The following is a 17709-nucleotide window of genomic DNA, read 5'->3' on the forward strand; positions in this document are numbered from 1 at the left end:
CGACATCTACCGAGGCAGATTACTTTCGAGAGCATTTACAATGTTCATTATTAACTCATTTTTGGCACTAACAAGTATTTCTGTCACATCTCCAAAGTACTAACGTGCCATTGTTGATGTAGAGAACATCACAAGATACAATTGGGCAAGATTTATGTATGAAGAGCTTATAAAAGGGGTTGAAAAATTAAAGGAAAAAATATATTAAGCATTGATGGTTGTCTTTATATTTTGATGGTAATCAATTTATTGTACTTATCTTTTTTTTTCCTTTTTCGATTTCTCTTTTGATGATAATCATTACATTTACTATTTTGCTTGTAGATTATCTATTACCACAAAGACGCATTTGGAGATAAGAAAAATTATATGGGGCCTCCACCACCATGGGTTGCTTATTAGGATAAAGAAAAACCTGACAAGAAGTTGATACAGGAGTCATTAAAGCAAAGGCCAACGGTTTGTTTTATCTATTTTATCTTGTTAATTCAATATAGATTTTTTCTTTTATCTTGTCATTCTTCTCTTTTCTTACAAAACCTTTATTTACGTGACTATTATTATAGGGTATTGTTATCCTTTTTAATTAAGCAAAGTGTTGATGCTAAATTTGCAAAGAACACCACAAGAGCATTAACTAATTTGGCTAAAAAAGGGGACGAATGAACTTAATAAAAATTATAACACAATGAAGGAAAAGAAAGAAAGATAAAGAAATAAAGTTTGGAGTGTTATAAATGAGAAGACTGAAGCCTATGAGTTTTACAAATACTCTTTATCATTAATTAAATGTTTGGTACTACTAGAATTTTCTAATATTTTGCTTTTATCTTTATGCTACCTTTAAAGCTCAGTCATTCTTGTTCTAAGATCACCTATAAGTTTATAGATTTGTTTTGTTTTGATTTCTTGTTTATGAATTTGATGGAGAAAATAATGACAATAAAATGTCAAAAAAAAGAAGGTAATATGTCAGATGAGGAAAAAAGATAAAGGAATGTAAAAATTAGTTTTGATTTATCTTTTGTGATAAAAGAGAATATAAAGTAAAATATAAAATGTGTGCTTCTTTATAGTGATGTAAATCAAGATGAGGAAAAAAATGTCCAAACAAGGTAAAAATAGTGTATGTCTTTCTTTATAGTTATGATTTTTTTTTTATTTGTCATTGTGCAAATCTAATTATTGTTTACATTGATATAATAGGTAAGAGGAGAAAGATGAAAATAGTACGAAATCGCCAATGAAATTAGTGGAAGAAGTTGAACCAAACAAATTAATGACTCCTAGCAATAGGGGTATAAATTATAGTTCTTAGTGTATTGTTTCTTGTTTTGATTTTTCAATGTAATTTTTGTTATGTAATACTAGTTATTATGAGTATTCTACATTGTTTTGACTATGAATAATGTGATTATATATGAGATTTTGTAACTATTTTAATGAGATTTTGCAGACCTTACTCAACACAGTTTGCATCTAATTTAATGAGATTTTGCACACGAGTCAGATATTTTGCAATGAGATTTTGCACACCTCACTCAGAACATTAAAGTGGAAAATCTCGTTAAAGTGGGTGCAAAATATCTGATTTATGTGTGCAAAATTTCATTAAATTTGGTGTAAATTGTGCTAAGTAAGGTGTGCAAAACCTCAATAAAGTAGTTACAAAATCTCATATAATCACATAAATCATTGCCAAAACAGTGTGGAATGCTCATAATAACAAAAAGTATTATATAACAAAAAGTACACACACAAAAATCAAAACAAGAAACAACAAACACTAGGTACTATAATTTATACCCATATTGCTAGGCATCATTAATTTGTTTGGTTCAACTTCTTCAACTAATTTCATTAGCGATCTCATATTGTTTTCATCTTTTTCCTCTTCCCTATTAAATCAATACAAACAATAATTAGATTTGCACAACGACAAATAAAAAACGAAATCATAACTATAAGGAAGCATGTACACTATTTTTATCTTGTTTTGACACCCTTCTCCTCATTGCATTACTAGAAAGAAGCATACACTCTATATTTTACTTTACATTCTCTTTTATTACAAAAGATAAATCAAAACTAATTTTACCTTCCTTTATCTTTTTTCTCATCTGACACATTGCCTTCTTCCATTGACATTTTGTTGTCATTATTTTCTTCATCAAATCTATAAACAAGAAATTTTGGACTTCCAAATCTATAAACTTAAAGGTGACTTTAGAACAAAAATTACTGAGCTTTGAAGCTATCATAAAAATAATAACAAAATATTAAAAAAATCTAGTAGTACTAAAAGTTTAATTAGTGATAAAGAATGTTTGCAAAACTTATAGGCTTTAGTCCTTTCTTTATAACACCCTAAAACTGTATTTATTTACCATTCTTTTTTCTCCTTCATTGTGTTATCATCCTTATTAAGCTCCTTCGTCCCTTTTCTTAGCCAAATTAGTTGGTGCTCTTGTTGTGTTCTTTGCAAACTTAGCATCAACAACACCTTATTTAACTAAAAGGATAACAATACCCTACAAGAATAGTCACACAAATAAATGTTTTGTAAGAAAAGAGAAGAATGTGACAAGATAAAAAAAACCTATATTAAATTAATAAGATAGAGTGGATAAAACAAACCGTTGGCCTTTGTTTTGATGACTCCTGTATTACTTCTTGTCAAGTTTTTCTTTATCCCCCAATAAATAACCCATGGTGGTGGAGGTCCCATATAATTTTTCTTATTTCCAAATGCGTCTTTGTGGTAATAGATACTTTACAAACAAAATAATAAACGTAATGATTATCATCAAAAGAGAAATCGAAAAAAGAAAGAAAAAGAGAAGTACAATAAGTTGATTACCATCAAAACATAAAGACAACCATATATACTTAATGTATTTTTTTCTTAAAATTTTCAACCCCTTTCATAAGCTCATCATGCACAAATTTTGTCCAATTGTATTTTGTGATGTTCTCTACATCAACAATGGCACGTAAGTACTTTGGAGATGTGATAGGGCTACTTGTTGGTGCCAAAAATGAGTTAATAATAAACATTGTAAATGCTCTGCTAAAGTAATCTTTCTCCTTAGATATTGAAACATTGTATTCTCTTGAATATAATATTTGTGAATATAATATTTCTTGTAGCCATGGGCTTCTCACAGACTTGAACGGGGCAACCAATCTTTCTTACTCTAAAGTCCATTCTTCTTATTTCGGAAAGCTTTTACCAATTGAAGGTAATCCTAGGGCTGTCCTAATTTTGTCTGTTGTCACATTGATATCCCCCACCTCTAATTCTAGTTTGCTTGTTGTTGTGTTATATGCTTTAGCAAGTGCGAGGAATACTCGCCTATCAACTTTCCAATTTCGGATAGTCTTTTAGGATGAAAATTCCATTTTATCAACTTCAAGTTTTTGCTCTTTTGTGAGTGAATTTATGATTTGGTGAAAAATAAATTGGGAGAAGAACGACATTCTATCAATTTCTGCAAACATAAAGTAAAAAATTTTCACCCAATTTAACCATGATTTGTTTGAATAATAATAATAATAATAATAATAATAATAATAATAATAATAATAATAATAATAATAATAATAATAATAATATAACAGTAATACTCGCAATTCAAATACAGATATAAAAGAGGACAAACTATGCTAAGTCATGTGTGCAAAATCTCATTAAACTAGGTACAAACTGTCTGATACATGTGCGCAAAATCTCATTACATTAGGTGTAAACTGTGATGAGTAAGGTGTGCAAAATCTCATTAAAGTGAGTGTAAACTATCTGATTCATGTGTGTAAAATCTAATTAAAGTGACTGCAAATTATTTGATTCATGTGTGCAAAATCTCATTAAAGTGAGTGCAAACTGTCTGATTCATTTGTGCAAAATTTCATTAAGAAGGGTGTCAAGTGTACCGAGTAAGGTATGCAAAATCTCATTAAAGTGGGTGCAAAAGTATGAGCAATGAACTACTTCAAAAGTTATGAATATCACATATGCACAGATAAATTCTACGTACACACTATCTAGCATACATATAATGACATGTCAAAACCAAATAATTAAAACTCAAAACAACGAATTTACCTATCTAATTTTTTAATGTAATTCAAGATTGTACTCAGTCACACCAGATTAGGGGGGGTTGGTTTGCTTCTTTTCACAAAAACTCAACTTTTCTTTTTTGTTTTAACGGACAAAAAATCAATTCGCACTTCTCACATTTTTGTGTAAATTTTATAAGTAGCAAGACAACTTGAGCCAGCAATAGCAGAAACAACGAAACTGGACTACAACTAATAATCAAGATCTTAATTCTGAGAAATCTAAGCATTTATAAGGACACAAGTTGACTGTAAAAGTACTTTCTGAATAATCAGTAGCAAGCGCACCCTAAATAAGTCTAAGAGTGGTTTCATATCGTGCACCAAAGCTTCATTGTTATAAATTGTCTTATAGATAAGTATAAATTGAACTATTGAAGAGAACAAAAAAGCAAAGAACTGTTATAAAATCAGATAGATAAAATTCAGTAGATGCTAAAACAATAACTTTGCAAGTAATAAACACAAAATATACCTGAGATGCTAGTTCTTCAAGAGTTTTCTGCTGCATTTTCTTTCTTGTTTCTGTTCCAGATTTCTTTGTATTTGTACTTTTTTGCGACATCTTAATATCTGGATCTTTTTTCATTTCAAATAATCACAGCATATTAATCATGTTTTATGAAAGCACATAAGTCAATTGATTGGATGCAAAAAAAATTAATAGTCAATTGATGCATTATTTGATTAACCAATAAAACATATTATTAACACAAACACAAATAAAAAATCTAGTCACATTACAAATCAATTGCACATTTCTGATCAGAAGCATAACGCATCAGTAATGATTGCCAGTATTGCCACAACAAAGCTCTGCCAACAATAGCCATTGTCAAAAGTCAATTACCTGTTAAGTAACTGAGATAATGGCATAATGAATTTTTTCAAAAATTTATAAATTAAAAGTACCTAAGTTTCATAAATAAGATATGATAAATCAAAATCAAAATCAAAAGATATTTATTATAGAGTGCTTAAAGATTTTCATGAATAGACAGAAAATATTGAGTTATATTTTTGGGTGCCATTATGAGTTTTTCTTGCATATTTTGAATTGATACAGAATGATGACACCAGTAATGAACAGATTATCTAGGACAGAGACTCAGGGTCAAATACACAATTGAACTATATATATATATATATATATATATATATATATATATATATATATATGTTAGTTTACACTTACCAAGTTTAAAGAGTAGTTATATGACAATTCAAATTTGAGTTAAACAAAGAGATCAATATTACAATGATGCTAAGCCAGTCTGTTTTAGTTGCAGAGTCCAACTTCATGATGCAGTTTTTCCCAGTTGGTTCACTACATACAAAACATATACCAAAGCTCAGATACACTAGAAATGAAAGTGAGAAGCAAAGAGCTGCAAAAAGCAATAAATTAATAGAAATCAAAACTAATTAACCTGCACATTAAAATTTTTCAGTAATACAAATTTTAACCTTGCAGAAACATAACACATCAGTAGAAATGAAAGGGAATTTATAGAGTTGAGAGATGTTGTTGCAGAGAGTAACACTGCTTTTATTGGAGACGCTATTGGCGATGGACAGCGAGCTCAAGAAGACTGATTCGCGTTGAGAGTGCTCATCAACGTTGAGAGCAAGAAAGAAGGTGTGCTGCAAGAGTGTCAAGAGAGAGAAAGAGAGTGGGATTTTGCGAAGAAGAAGAGCGTGTAAGTTAAAGAGTGTGTACTCACGCTCTCTATATGCATTTGAGCTTTTTTTTTGTGTGAAAAAATACCAATGTTGGTTGTTTGCTAGCCCAAAAATTAAAAAATTGCTGACTCCCTAGCAAAGATTTTTTTATTTAAATTAAATAAATATAGTATTTACCAAAATAAATAAACGTTGAAGAAATTACAAAAATACATCCTCAGTCACATCTCGGGTACTGAGGGTCATTGTCCAAAATGGCCACATCTCGAGTGCACTGACCCCGTGCTGTGATAGGGTGTCTGCGAATCATATCTCAGATGCAACCGTGATATGAACATAAGCATATCTCGGATACACTGCACCCGAGATATGCAAGTCACCCATTGTAATCGCAGGGCATCCGTTTTTAACGTGGAAGAGATGGAGCCGTGGATGGTTGGTCACAGACTTCATATCGCGTTCGTCTGACCGAGCATACATGCGACTGCGGCCTGTTCCAGTCATTGCATTATCCATGTCGACACGCCCTGGCGGCATGTGCAGCTGGGAGTATTGAGTGGGGTCATTTCGTGGACCCCGTGTACACGATGGCCTCTGTATTCAAGGTATACGAGAGGGAGTTTTCGCCGATACCAGATGAAAATATGTGGCCTCCATGGTATTGTGCAAGCCTGAAGCCCAACTCAGCCATGCGAAGGAAGGCATCGGGAAGGCCGGTATCCCCTTGGATCCGGAATGAGATAGATGCCATTGAATGTGCGGAGAAGAGATGTGGGCTCTGTCGTGGAGAGGGCTACACCAGACGTGGGAGTTCCAATGCGCCCCACTCGGATCCATGACGACGCATGCAGTTTAGGGTTTAGGCCTTTTGGTTCCGATGTTGTCACTTTGATGTAATGATTGTTATTAAATGTGTTTAATGTATAATGAAACATGATTTCTGTATAACTAGTTACTTTCGATATTACATGCCCATTTTTTATTTACAATGTTACAATATTTTCGTAAAAAAAGCATTCACCAAAATGGATAAATAAATAGAGGACGAGTCTGGTAATACCCTGGTAATTTTTCCTTATCTCGGATGCACTGATCCGAATAAAAAAAATGCGCGTATCTCGAGTCAGTATATCCGAGATATGCTTATGTTCATATCACAGTTGCATCCGAGATATGATTCGCAGACACCCAATCACAGCACGGGGTTAGTGCACCCAAGATGTGGCCATTTTGGATAACGACCCTCAGTACCCGAGACATAACTGAGGATGTATTTTGATAATTTCTTCAATGTTTATTTATTTTGGTAAATACTATATTTAATTTAAATAAAAAAATCCCCCCTAGCAATGTTGAGTTATTAAATGGGAAAAAAATGACTACATTCTAAACAAAATATTGACTGTTTATACATTTTCTTTCATTTAGTATTTAGATGATGTTTAGAAAGGTTAATAGCTAGTGTTTAGAAAGAGTTGGGTGTTAACGTCGTCTTTAGATGATGTTTTTATACAAAAATACAAAGTGCATTACTGAAGTACTGAACTGAATAGTATCTTAAAAGATAAGTACTTGTGATCATGAAATGGAAAGCTGCTAACACCAAACTCAAACATTAGGTCTATATAATATATTATCATCATGATTTTATATGTAAGTTGAGAACAAGAAAGCCAAAAGAGAACACATTTAATATAGGCAAACAATTCTTCAAAGCTCAAGAAATCACAGTAACAGCAAAACACACTGAAAAGTGACACAATAATGGGTCAACCCTTTATTTAGTAGGGAACTATGGGATGACCTCCATTCACAAAGTGACCACAGGTATTTTGATTTAATCATCACCATGGCGATGATGATGCCTGTTGCGATGCTTCTTCTTCTCATCATCATCATCATCAGAGTCATCTCCCTGCAATGGTGGGAAATGAACATAAGATTAATATGAATTTGAATCGAAAAAAACTGTATTTAGAAAATGTCAATGCTTCAAATTATTAGGAAGCATTTTAAAATGCAGATAACTTGGATAGGTAAAATCACTTCATATAAAGGTGGACATTGTTTGCCAATACTAGATATAATTTTGAACCCAACTATACCAAGGAATTAGTTCCAAGCACAATCCAACCTTCATGGAATTTTAACAAATGATGCTAGATCCAGAACACAAAATTCAATTGACCTGTATATGTTTTGCAAAAAACATCCAGGGGAGAACTCGACGAATACACATATAGATGCCTTGCACCATTACATGTACAGATTTCCATCATGTATACACTAAATGGTTCCAAATAAGGTATAGCACTTCAGTGTATGAGTAAACTAATAATGCGAACAGCAGGTATTACTATTTTAAAAAAGAAAATCGGGAAATTTCATAATTGAAGTTAAATAATTTATTCAAACAGAAAAAAGTTAATAAAGAAAGTTTGAAGAGAATTAGAGGTCACTATATGATCACAGTAGGAGGTTTTGAAGTTTGAACTACAAAGATCAAGGGTTCATCTAAAGTATTAATCATCTAAACAGAGCAGAAAATGAGAAAATACAACCCATTCCTCCATTATAGTATCTCGTATTCTCATATCTGCCTGAAAATGTACAAGGGAATAAAGAAGGTAAAATCTAAATAAATATATATCCGAGTCTTGAAATTGAATACAAAACCACTTAAATTTAAGGTGACCGGTTGGGATTACTGCTGCTTTTCAAAAGCTATAGCAGTTATGTTTGGTAATACAAAGCAAAAGTTACCTTCAATAAATAAGCATAAGCTACAGAAAATAGTATTTGGTGAAATTGCTAAAATTATTTAGACTTTTTAATTATAAAGCACAACAAGAACAAGTACTGATTATACAGGGAGAATATGAAATGATGAGCACAAATACTTGCAAAATCCTTCTACTTCATAGGAAACAGGAAAAATTCACACATTCAAGCTCAAAATACGTTATCATTTCAACCATGGAACAAATACAATATCTAAACTGCGCCATTAAGTTATACAAACCGTTACGAGCTTCTCCAAAAGTGCCATCAAAATATAAACAAACAGCATTACATCAACTAATCAAAGCAATCAACCAACTCCATATCAACAATGCAGTTAAAGAACAATCTAACTAAGGTTTTGAAACGCAAACAATAAAGCAAAACAAGCTCCTATGAGTGTATGAAATTAATAAGCTACATACTAACAAGCTACACTATACAAAGAATTGCAATTATCAGAAAGTTGCAATACATCAAAATTTAAAAGTGCAACCAAGTAATTCATGGAATGTGATTTGATGACTTACATATTTCTTGCGTCCGTAGCTCTCTTCGCTGCCATAGCTGGGCTTACGGTACCCCTCTTCCTCAGAGCGGCCATAACCATAGCTTGGCTTCTCCTCATACTCACTCGTCCCATAACCCACATTCTCCTCCTCATTCTTCCTCCCATATTCAGATTCCTGTCTCCGTCCACCACCGTACCCGGATCCATATTCAGATTCCTGTTTCCGGCTACCACCATACCCGGATCCATACTCGGAGGATCCATACTCAGATTCCTGCTTCCTACCACCACCATATCCCGATCCATACTCAGAGGATCCATACTCAGACTCCTGCTTCCTACCACCATAGCCAGAACCATATTCCGACTCCTGCTTGCTACCACCATAACCAGAACCGTATTGTGACTCTTCCTTCCTACCACCATAACCAGAACCATATTCTGATTCCTCCTTTCTACCACCATAACCTGATCCGTATTCAGATTCTTGCTTCCTACCATAACCTGATCCATACTCAGACTCTTCCTTCCTACCACCATAGCTGGATCCATATTCGGACTCTTGCTTCCTACCATAACCAGATCCATATTCAGACTCTTGTCTGTTACCACCATAGCCAGATCCATATTCAGATTCTTGCTTCCTACCATAGCCGGAACCATATTCAGACTCTTCTTTGTTACCACCATAGCCAGAACCATATCCAGATTCTTGCTTCCTGCCATAACCGGATCCATATTCTGACTCTTCCTTGTTACCACCATAGCCAGAACCATATTCAGATTCTTGCTTCCTACCATAACCGGATCCATATTCAGACTCTTGCTTCCTACCATAGCCGGATCCATATTCAGACTCTTGCTTGTTACCACCATAACCAGATCCGTATTCAGATGCTGGCTTCCTACCATAACCGGATCCGTATCCTGACCCGGAATCCTCATTGTCGGGTCTTCTGCCGTATTCCGAAGATGGCCGATCATAACCCGATCCTCCGGTGTATCCAGAGGCTCCGCCGGCGGGGGCAGGACGGGGCTTAGGGCGGGCATAGCTGCTGTACTCGGTGGCTTGGGCCTCGTCGCCGTAAGCGGAGGGTTCGGAGTTAGCGGAGTATTGAGGGCGATCGTAGTCGAAGTCCTCGGAGGAACCGGAGATTGGGTAGCAGGTCTCATCGGAGGGAGGGAAGGGACGGCCATAGGTGAGGGTGATGTCGTAGCCGCCGCCGTAAGGGGTGGGATCATACTCGTCCCAGTCGTCGACGGTGTCGTCGCCGCCGCGTCTTCTTCCACTAATGTACGACATTGTGTTTGTTGATCAGATCGGTTCCTTCTCTCTCAGGACAAATGGAACGATGATTGTGGATAGAAGAAGAATGAGTGGGATTTTATTGAATTGATTTTGATTGATTGAAAGCGGAAACAATGGAGCGAAGGTTCAGGATAACGAGATCGATGAAACGACATCGACATTAGCGTTTTGTATACATTAATTTGTAGTTAAATGTTAAAACGTGATTAGGCATTATTCATTTATTATAATTAAGCCATTCCTACATAGTATCAATAGGTTAAAATCAAGGTTCTGAAAATTAAACGGGTCATTGAACCGTTTTATTTATTGATTTATTAGTTATAGGTTCAATTGGTTTGCTTATGGTTAAACTGAAAAATTTTGTTTTATAATAAAATAATAAATAAAATATAAATAAATACACTAAAATCATAATCAATTTACAAACTCAAAAGTTTTTTTTTAAAATACTTTTAAAATATATATTTTTAACCACTTTTGTCATTATTATCTTTAACTTTACACTCATCACTCAATTAAAAAATTTACAACCCTAATTCTATATGATTTCTTTTGGAAAAATAAAATCTCATTCAAAAAGAAAACTATAACTGTAAATAATTGAGAATATTTGTGAGACTCAGCACTAAGACATAGAATAAGTATACATATAAAGCAGTACCAAACAATCCGATTCTCAGTTTCATAAATCATAAACAAAAAGGTGTTTAAATATCTACAGAATCAATCAAATTCAACATTAAAAAGTATCAAAAACTAAATTTTGCAGTTAAAAAATGAAGTAAAAAATATTAGAAATGAGAGTGGCTTGAACCATCTTCTGCATCAGAGAAATACACTACCATAATCATCATCACTCCCAAGACCTCCAACAACAGCATCATCTTCATGATTTTCTTGCTCTAAATCAATAACACAAGATATCTGCTGTTTGTTAATTTTTTGAAAGCATCAATTTGATTTAAAATTAAAACAAAGCAACAAATAATCACCCTAAAATCTGAAATCAATAAATCTATCAACAAAAATTCAAAAATAGCATACTCATAAATTAAAAAACAGCAGCAGCAGAGTAACAAATTCATTTTTAGCAATAATTTCGACAATAACACAAAATCAATTTCTTTGATTGATTTCACATCTAGAAAATTACTAATCAGATTCAGAACAGACTCAATAGAGCAATAACAATACAATTCAATTACAATATTGCAGCACCCCACTACCCAATAATCTCAACAAACAATATCCAAACAATTAATCATGCTTCAACAATTAATCATTTAATCATGCTTCAAGCAAATAATTTTTCAACAATTAATCATGCTTCAGCCTTCAAACAATCAGCTTCAACAATTAATCATGCTTAAAGCAATCACCTTCAACAATTAATCATTTAATAATGTAGAAATAACAATTATCATACTTCAAGTAATAACATTAAGGTTTAGAAGTTAGAACCAACAATTAATCATACTTCAACAATTATTATTACAACAAATTAGATTTATACCTAGGGTTAGTGGAAGACAGGGAAGAATGTAGAGCTAGCGGCGACAGAGACAGTGGCTGGGGTGGAAGGGTCGAACATAGCTGGCACCGGCGGAAAGACACTCGCGACGGCAACTGACGTTGGCAGTGGCTGCAATTTTGACGGCTGAAAGGAAAGCTGGCTGTGCGAACAGAAAGCTGGCTGAAAGAAACTTGCAACGGTAGGTGACTACCACAGACCTTGCAACAGCGGCGGTGGCTGGACAAAGGTGAGAGCGAGAGGTGGGAATTGATAGTGAGATGTGAGAGTGGAGGGCTGGAGGGAAGGCTTGAGAGTGGGTCTGTGTTGTGGGTGGCTAGGTGAAAGACTAGGGTTCCTATTTTGGAGCCAAGTCAAAACACAGCGTTTGGCAAAATTTCAAAAACCAGCTGGATCACGGTTCGACGGTCCAACTCTGGTTTTTGGATTTGACGGTTTTTTCTTTTGCCCGAACCGTATTTGCTAACGGTTACCTGTTCGAACCAATTTTCAGAACATTAGTTAAAATACAAAACACACATTAAAATAAACTAAACGACGTATATATTTATAATGTATTTATAAACAAATAAAAAGTAATTTATTTTAACGTAGCAGTAAGGACACAAAGTCCAAAAACTCGACTCCGTTGCTACCGCGTCGTTCGAGACCGCAACAGCAGCCATTCAAGTTTGCTGAGCTAACTCGGCCGCTGTCTGATTCTGCACATACAGGTGATGGTGGTGCTGCTGTTGCCGAGTCACGACCAACACTGGAGGAGGAATGGAGGTGAGTAACCAAAGGTATGCGTTGTACGTGACCTTCTTGGCGAGGTTGGAGAGGATGAACCAGGCATCATGGATGAGGGAGAAGGTGTGTGCGGTGAAGGTGAAAAGGGTTACAATGAGGGTCAAGGAGGAGGACAAGACAGTAGTACTAAGCAGCGATGTGGTCGAGGAGACGGTGGTGAAAGTTTGAAAAATTTGAAAATTTTGAGAAGAAGAAACAATGATCATGGGAGACATAGAGAAGCTCAAAGAAACAAAAAAAGAAAGAGAGTTGAGGTTGAAGATAAAGGAGGGCAACTTGGAAATTTATTAAAAAGTCAACACAAAATTAGGGTTTGGGTATTTTTGTCATACGAAACTCTTCTTTTTATTGGTACAACGTTAGTTTCCTTGTTTGATGGGTACTTTTGTCAGTGTTCACAAAGTTTATGAGTATAAATGGTTATTTTTTTGTAATATTTTTTATTGATTTTTTATTTATCTACTATTATTTTAAGACCTAATTAACAAATTGTCACTATTTTAAAAATATATTATCTAGCTACTATTTTGTCACAATAACAATTGCTTTTTTTTGCGTTATTGACTTAAACACGCTAAACTGGTTCTTGAGCTCAAACAGAAACCTCTAAATTATATGGCTCTTGTTCAACTATCATACAAAAAAGTCAAATCAACTAGTGATTTTCACATAGAACACGCCACGTGTGAAAAGGGCGTGGTTGAAGTAAGAAGCTTGAAGCGCATTAGTGTCCCATCCCACCCCTGTTAACTTAAGAAGAACCTCATTTCTCTTCTCATTTTATCTTTTTTGCTTTTCTCTAAAAAGTTTATTTTATTTTTGGATAACATGTGTTTTAAGGTAAGTTAAGAATTAATATTGGTCAAAAAAATCTTTTTGGTTAACAACTATAACTGACAACTATAATCATCTGACTATAACACTGCAAAAATTTGTAACTTTGGAAAGCTATGGTCCAAATCTGCATGACATAATGATGTGAAGTTAAAGGACCTGCAATCATTATTTCATGCTTTTAGGAGCCCAAAGAAATCCTATAGCCTGACATCTATATGTAGATGGATCATAAAAAAAGCTGGAAATGGAACAAGAATCATCGTTGAAAATGACGAAGGAACTCAGATAGAGCTCTCGCTAAAATTTGAGTTTTCAGTTTTCAAAAATCAAGCAGAATACGAAGTCATGCTTGCTGGCTTGAGGCTAGCCAAAGAAGTTGGGACTATAAAAATCATAGTGTTTAGCAATTCTCAGGAAATAACTTCTCAGATAAATAAGAATTACCAAGTCAAAAAGATTCCAACATGAAGAAGTACATAGAAAAAGTACTAAAACAATTAGCTCAATTTCAGGAAGTAGAGGTCAGGCACATAACTCAGGAATTAAATAGGTGAGCTGATGCCCTCTCCATATTGGTTAGTACCAAGCCAAAGGACAATAATAAGAGTCTAATTCAAAAAATTCTCTACACCCCATCAGTAATCAAAGAAGTTAACAAGTCGGACGCATTGACAATCACAAATCTGAATTTAGGGTGGATGACCCCTATCGTCGAATACCTCAAATTCGATGTCCTCCTTAAAAAGGAAAAAGTGGCAACGAAACTCATAAGAGAATCCCAAAACTATACTCTTGTCCACGATGTACTTTATAAAAGAGGAATCTCTACACCCTTACTGAAGTGCATCCCAACCTCGTCGACAGAAGAAGTCTTAGAAGAAGTCCATAATGGCATTGTGGAAATCACTTGGGAACTATGTCACTAGTTAAGAAGGTTTTGCGAGCAGGTTTCTACTGGCCGATCTTACAAAGGAAAGCGGCCGACTTTGATAAGAAATGCCAACTCTGTTAAAAACATGCTAATTTTTATATGTCGCAACCAGAAGAGCTTATCAGCATCACCTCACATTGACTATTCATAAAATGGGGCCTAGATTTACTCGGACCATTTCCTCAAGCACATGGAAAGGTAAAATATCTCATAGTCGGGATTGATTATTTTATTAAGTCGATTGAGGCAGAATCCTTGACAACTATCACGGCCCAAAGAAGTCAGAAATTCCTCTACAAGAACATTGTTACCCGGTTTGGAGTTCCATACTCCATCACTACGGACAATAGTACCTAGTTTACCAATTCAACCTTTAGAAGTTTGGTGGCAAGTTTCAAGATTAAGCATCAATTCATGTCAGTAGAGTACCCTCAGGCTAATGGACAAGCAGAAGCTGCGAATAAAGTCATACTGACCGGGTTCGAGTGAAGATTACAAGATGCAAAAGGTGCATGGGCCGAAGAGCTTCCTCAGGTATTATGGGCATATCAGATAACTCTCCATTCAACAACTGAAAAATCTCCATTCCGACTTGCTTACGGCATAGAAGCCATGATTCTCATAGAGGTCAACGAAGAAAGTCCAAGGGTTAGGTTCTACAATGAAGTGGGAAACATCCAAGCTCAAATGGAAGAACTCGATCTCCTTCTAGAAATTCGAGATCAAGCCCAGATAAAGGAGAAAGCATTGAACCGAAGAATGACCACAAGGTACAAGAAAGTCATCAGAAAAAACTTCGCCATTAACGACCTCATATTGATCTGATATGACATCGGCGTACAGAAGTCGGGCAAAAAAAAGTTGGCTGCAAATTGGAAAGGACATTATAAAATCATTGAAGTTTTCGGAAAGGGTTACTTCAAAGTGTTTGACCTACAAAGAAACGAACTCCCAAGGTTGTGGCACACATGTAACATAAAAAGGTACTACAGTTAGAAAGCGAACCTTGTTCCTTGATGTACTCTTTTTTTTTTGAATTCATGATTTTTTCTCAAAAAGAATTTTTCTAGAGGGGGTTTTAACGAGGCAACATAACAAGGGCTAGAAGTTAGACGTAAAGAAAACTCTTAGTAGCAAATAACACTTGTAAATTATTTTCATTAATGATCATTTATTCTTTATTCCATTGATTGCTCTACCACACGTACTAATTTAAGCTCGAAAAAGCGCAAAAATTATTGCCCGACCTAGATGGTCGGCAAGATGAAGTGACAAGGTCCAAATTAGTGTAAGAAGTTATATAAGCAGATCGTGACCTAACTTCATTAAAGCTACTTAAAAGAAAGTTAGTAAACAATGTGAATCTAAAATGACTCACATAAGTAACTTTATAAAATCGACTATTTAAAGTTGGTACTTAACTAATAAAATTTTCCGACTAGGGAAACACATAGTTTCGACCTTCCAAAAGAGCGATCCAACTAAGTGTCTGACCTCCTCAAGCCGACATCACCAAAACAGGTTATTCGACTAAATCAAGTTCAAAAGAGAGTCATCAATAACTTGTCAAAATTTTATCTAAGTCATAAAGCTACATCAACTCAAATAAATAAAGCAAAGACATTAAAAAGATATTTTGTTAAGTCACATAAAAGTTTCCATAAAATAAACTGTGGAAAAAGTTTCCAACGAGCCCAAACAAAAACAAAATATCCATCAACATCTATTACAAAATAATTTGTTTAAAGACCCATAAACCGGGCCAGAGAATATCAAAGAGTTTGTGAAAATAAACTAAGAACATTCTTGTTCACCAGTGGTTAGATCAACAGCACCTTCATCTTGAGTTGCACGGAGAGCTTCAGCCAAAGGGTTTGAAGAAGAGGGAAGATCTTTATCCATCCGAGTCGGGAAGCTCTAAGAGGTCTCCTCAGTTCTGGCACCTGACGTCTTTGGATCTCCTGAAGGACTATCATCATCCACGGAAAGAACCATTTCCCTTCAATCACAACCTTCTCTGAATCAATAGAAGAAAGGTCTACGTCGAGAGCAATAACCCAGAACTGAGCTTTCAAGTTCTCAATCATTTCATCCATACCTCAGGCCACTGACTCCTCAAAGGTGGCATAATCCTCCTTCAACTTGGCGACCTCATCCTTCAAATCTAATTTTTCCCCGAAGACCTGACTATAACTCTCCTCGGCTTTCTTTATCAAACCCTTTGCCATGGCACACGTAGCCTCGGATTGCTTCGCTCTCTCTCTCTCTCTCTCTCTCTCTCTCTCTCTCTCTCTCTCTCTCTCTCTCTCTCTCTCTCTCTCTCTCTCTCGACTTTGACAGATTAGTAATAAGAGCTTCCTTCTCCTTATCCAACTCATCCTCGACCTCCTTCAAAGATGCCACCTCAGCTCTAAAGTCGGTCAAAACTCACTGAGTGACACCAAGGGGAGTCTCCTCAAGTTATTTTAACAAAGCAGTACAAATCCCAGCCATCCATATACCTCCTCGAGCCAACACAAGAAGATGATTTTTTATGGAGACATCATCCATGCTTATAAAGTTATGGAAAAGGATGTGCTCCTCACAATAGGCTACAATGTTAAAACCTTGGTCATACAACTACCAGATTCAAAAGAGGAAGTTGTGTGTTTTTTGGAACTCGGCTCGGAAAAAGAGGGCACGGGAGGAGTAGTTTGAGTGTTGGACCTAGTAGGAGGAGTAAGAGGAGGAAGTGAAGGTTTAGAAAGAACCTTAATTTGAATGTTTGACGAATACTTTTCAAAGCACCCAACCCATTAGTCATCCTTGTTACAAAACCAGAAACGAAATCCAGGTTATATAAACTTAATAAATACAAGAGGATATCTACAAAATGCAAAGGATTACTATCTAGCTCGGTAAGAACGTAGCTCGACTTTCCTAGCATAAATTTTTTGGTGTCAAAGTTAAGAGCTCGACTTCAACACTTTGGGAACAGGGCCACTATACACTCCTTTACTTCATCTAAGTCCTCAAGATTGTCTTTAATAATATTTGGGAACTCCTCCTAGTACAGACTAAAAATGGCTTCATTTTTTTCACTCAGAAAGAAAGGTCGGACACCCTATACAGATTATCGAATCTTGAAAAAATAATTTTTAAAATCATGAAAAGAATCTTCAAAAATACAGAAAACTTTCCTTCCTTGAACAGCTCAAAAAGAAATACAACCT

General features: G+C 35.1%; 1 protein-coding gene across 1 annotated transcript; it reads right to left on the reverse strand.

The window, feature by feature from the left end:
* Positions 1–7402: 7402 nt before the first annotated feature.
* Positions 7403–10600, reverse strand: LOC112716429 (uncharacterized). Its single transcript, XM_025768336.2, has 2 exons — positions 9117–10600; positions 7403–7720 (listed from the first exon to the last, which is right to left on the reverse strand). Exons 1-2 carry the CDS (start codon positions 10398–10400, stop codon positions 7643–7645), a joined length of 1362 nt encoding a protein of 453 aa, XP_025624121.1. The 5' UTR covers positions 10401–10600; the 3' UTR covers positions 7403–7642.
* Between the last annotated feature and the right edge of the window lie 7109 nt (positions 10601–17709).

The sequence above is a fragment of the Arachis hypogaea genome, chromosome 10 (assembly GCF_003086295.3).
Source record: "Arachis hypogaea cultivar Tifrunner chromosome 10, arahy.Tifrunner.gnm2.J5K5, whole genome shotgun sequence".
Classification (NCBI taxonomy): domain Eukaryota; kingdom Viridiplantae; phylum Streptophyta; class Magnoliopsida; order Fabales; family Fabaceae; genus Arachis; species Arachis hypogaea.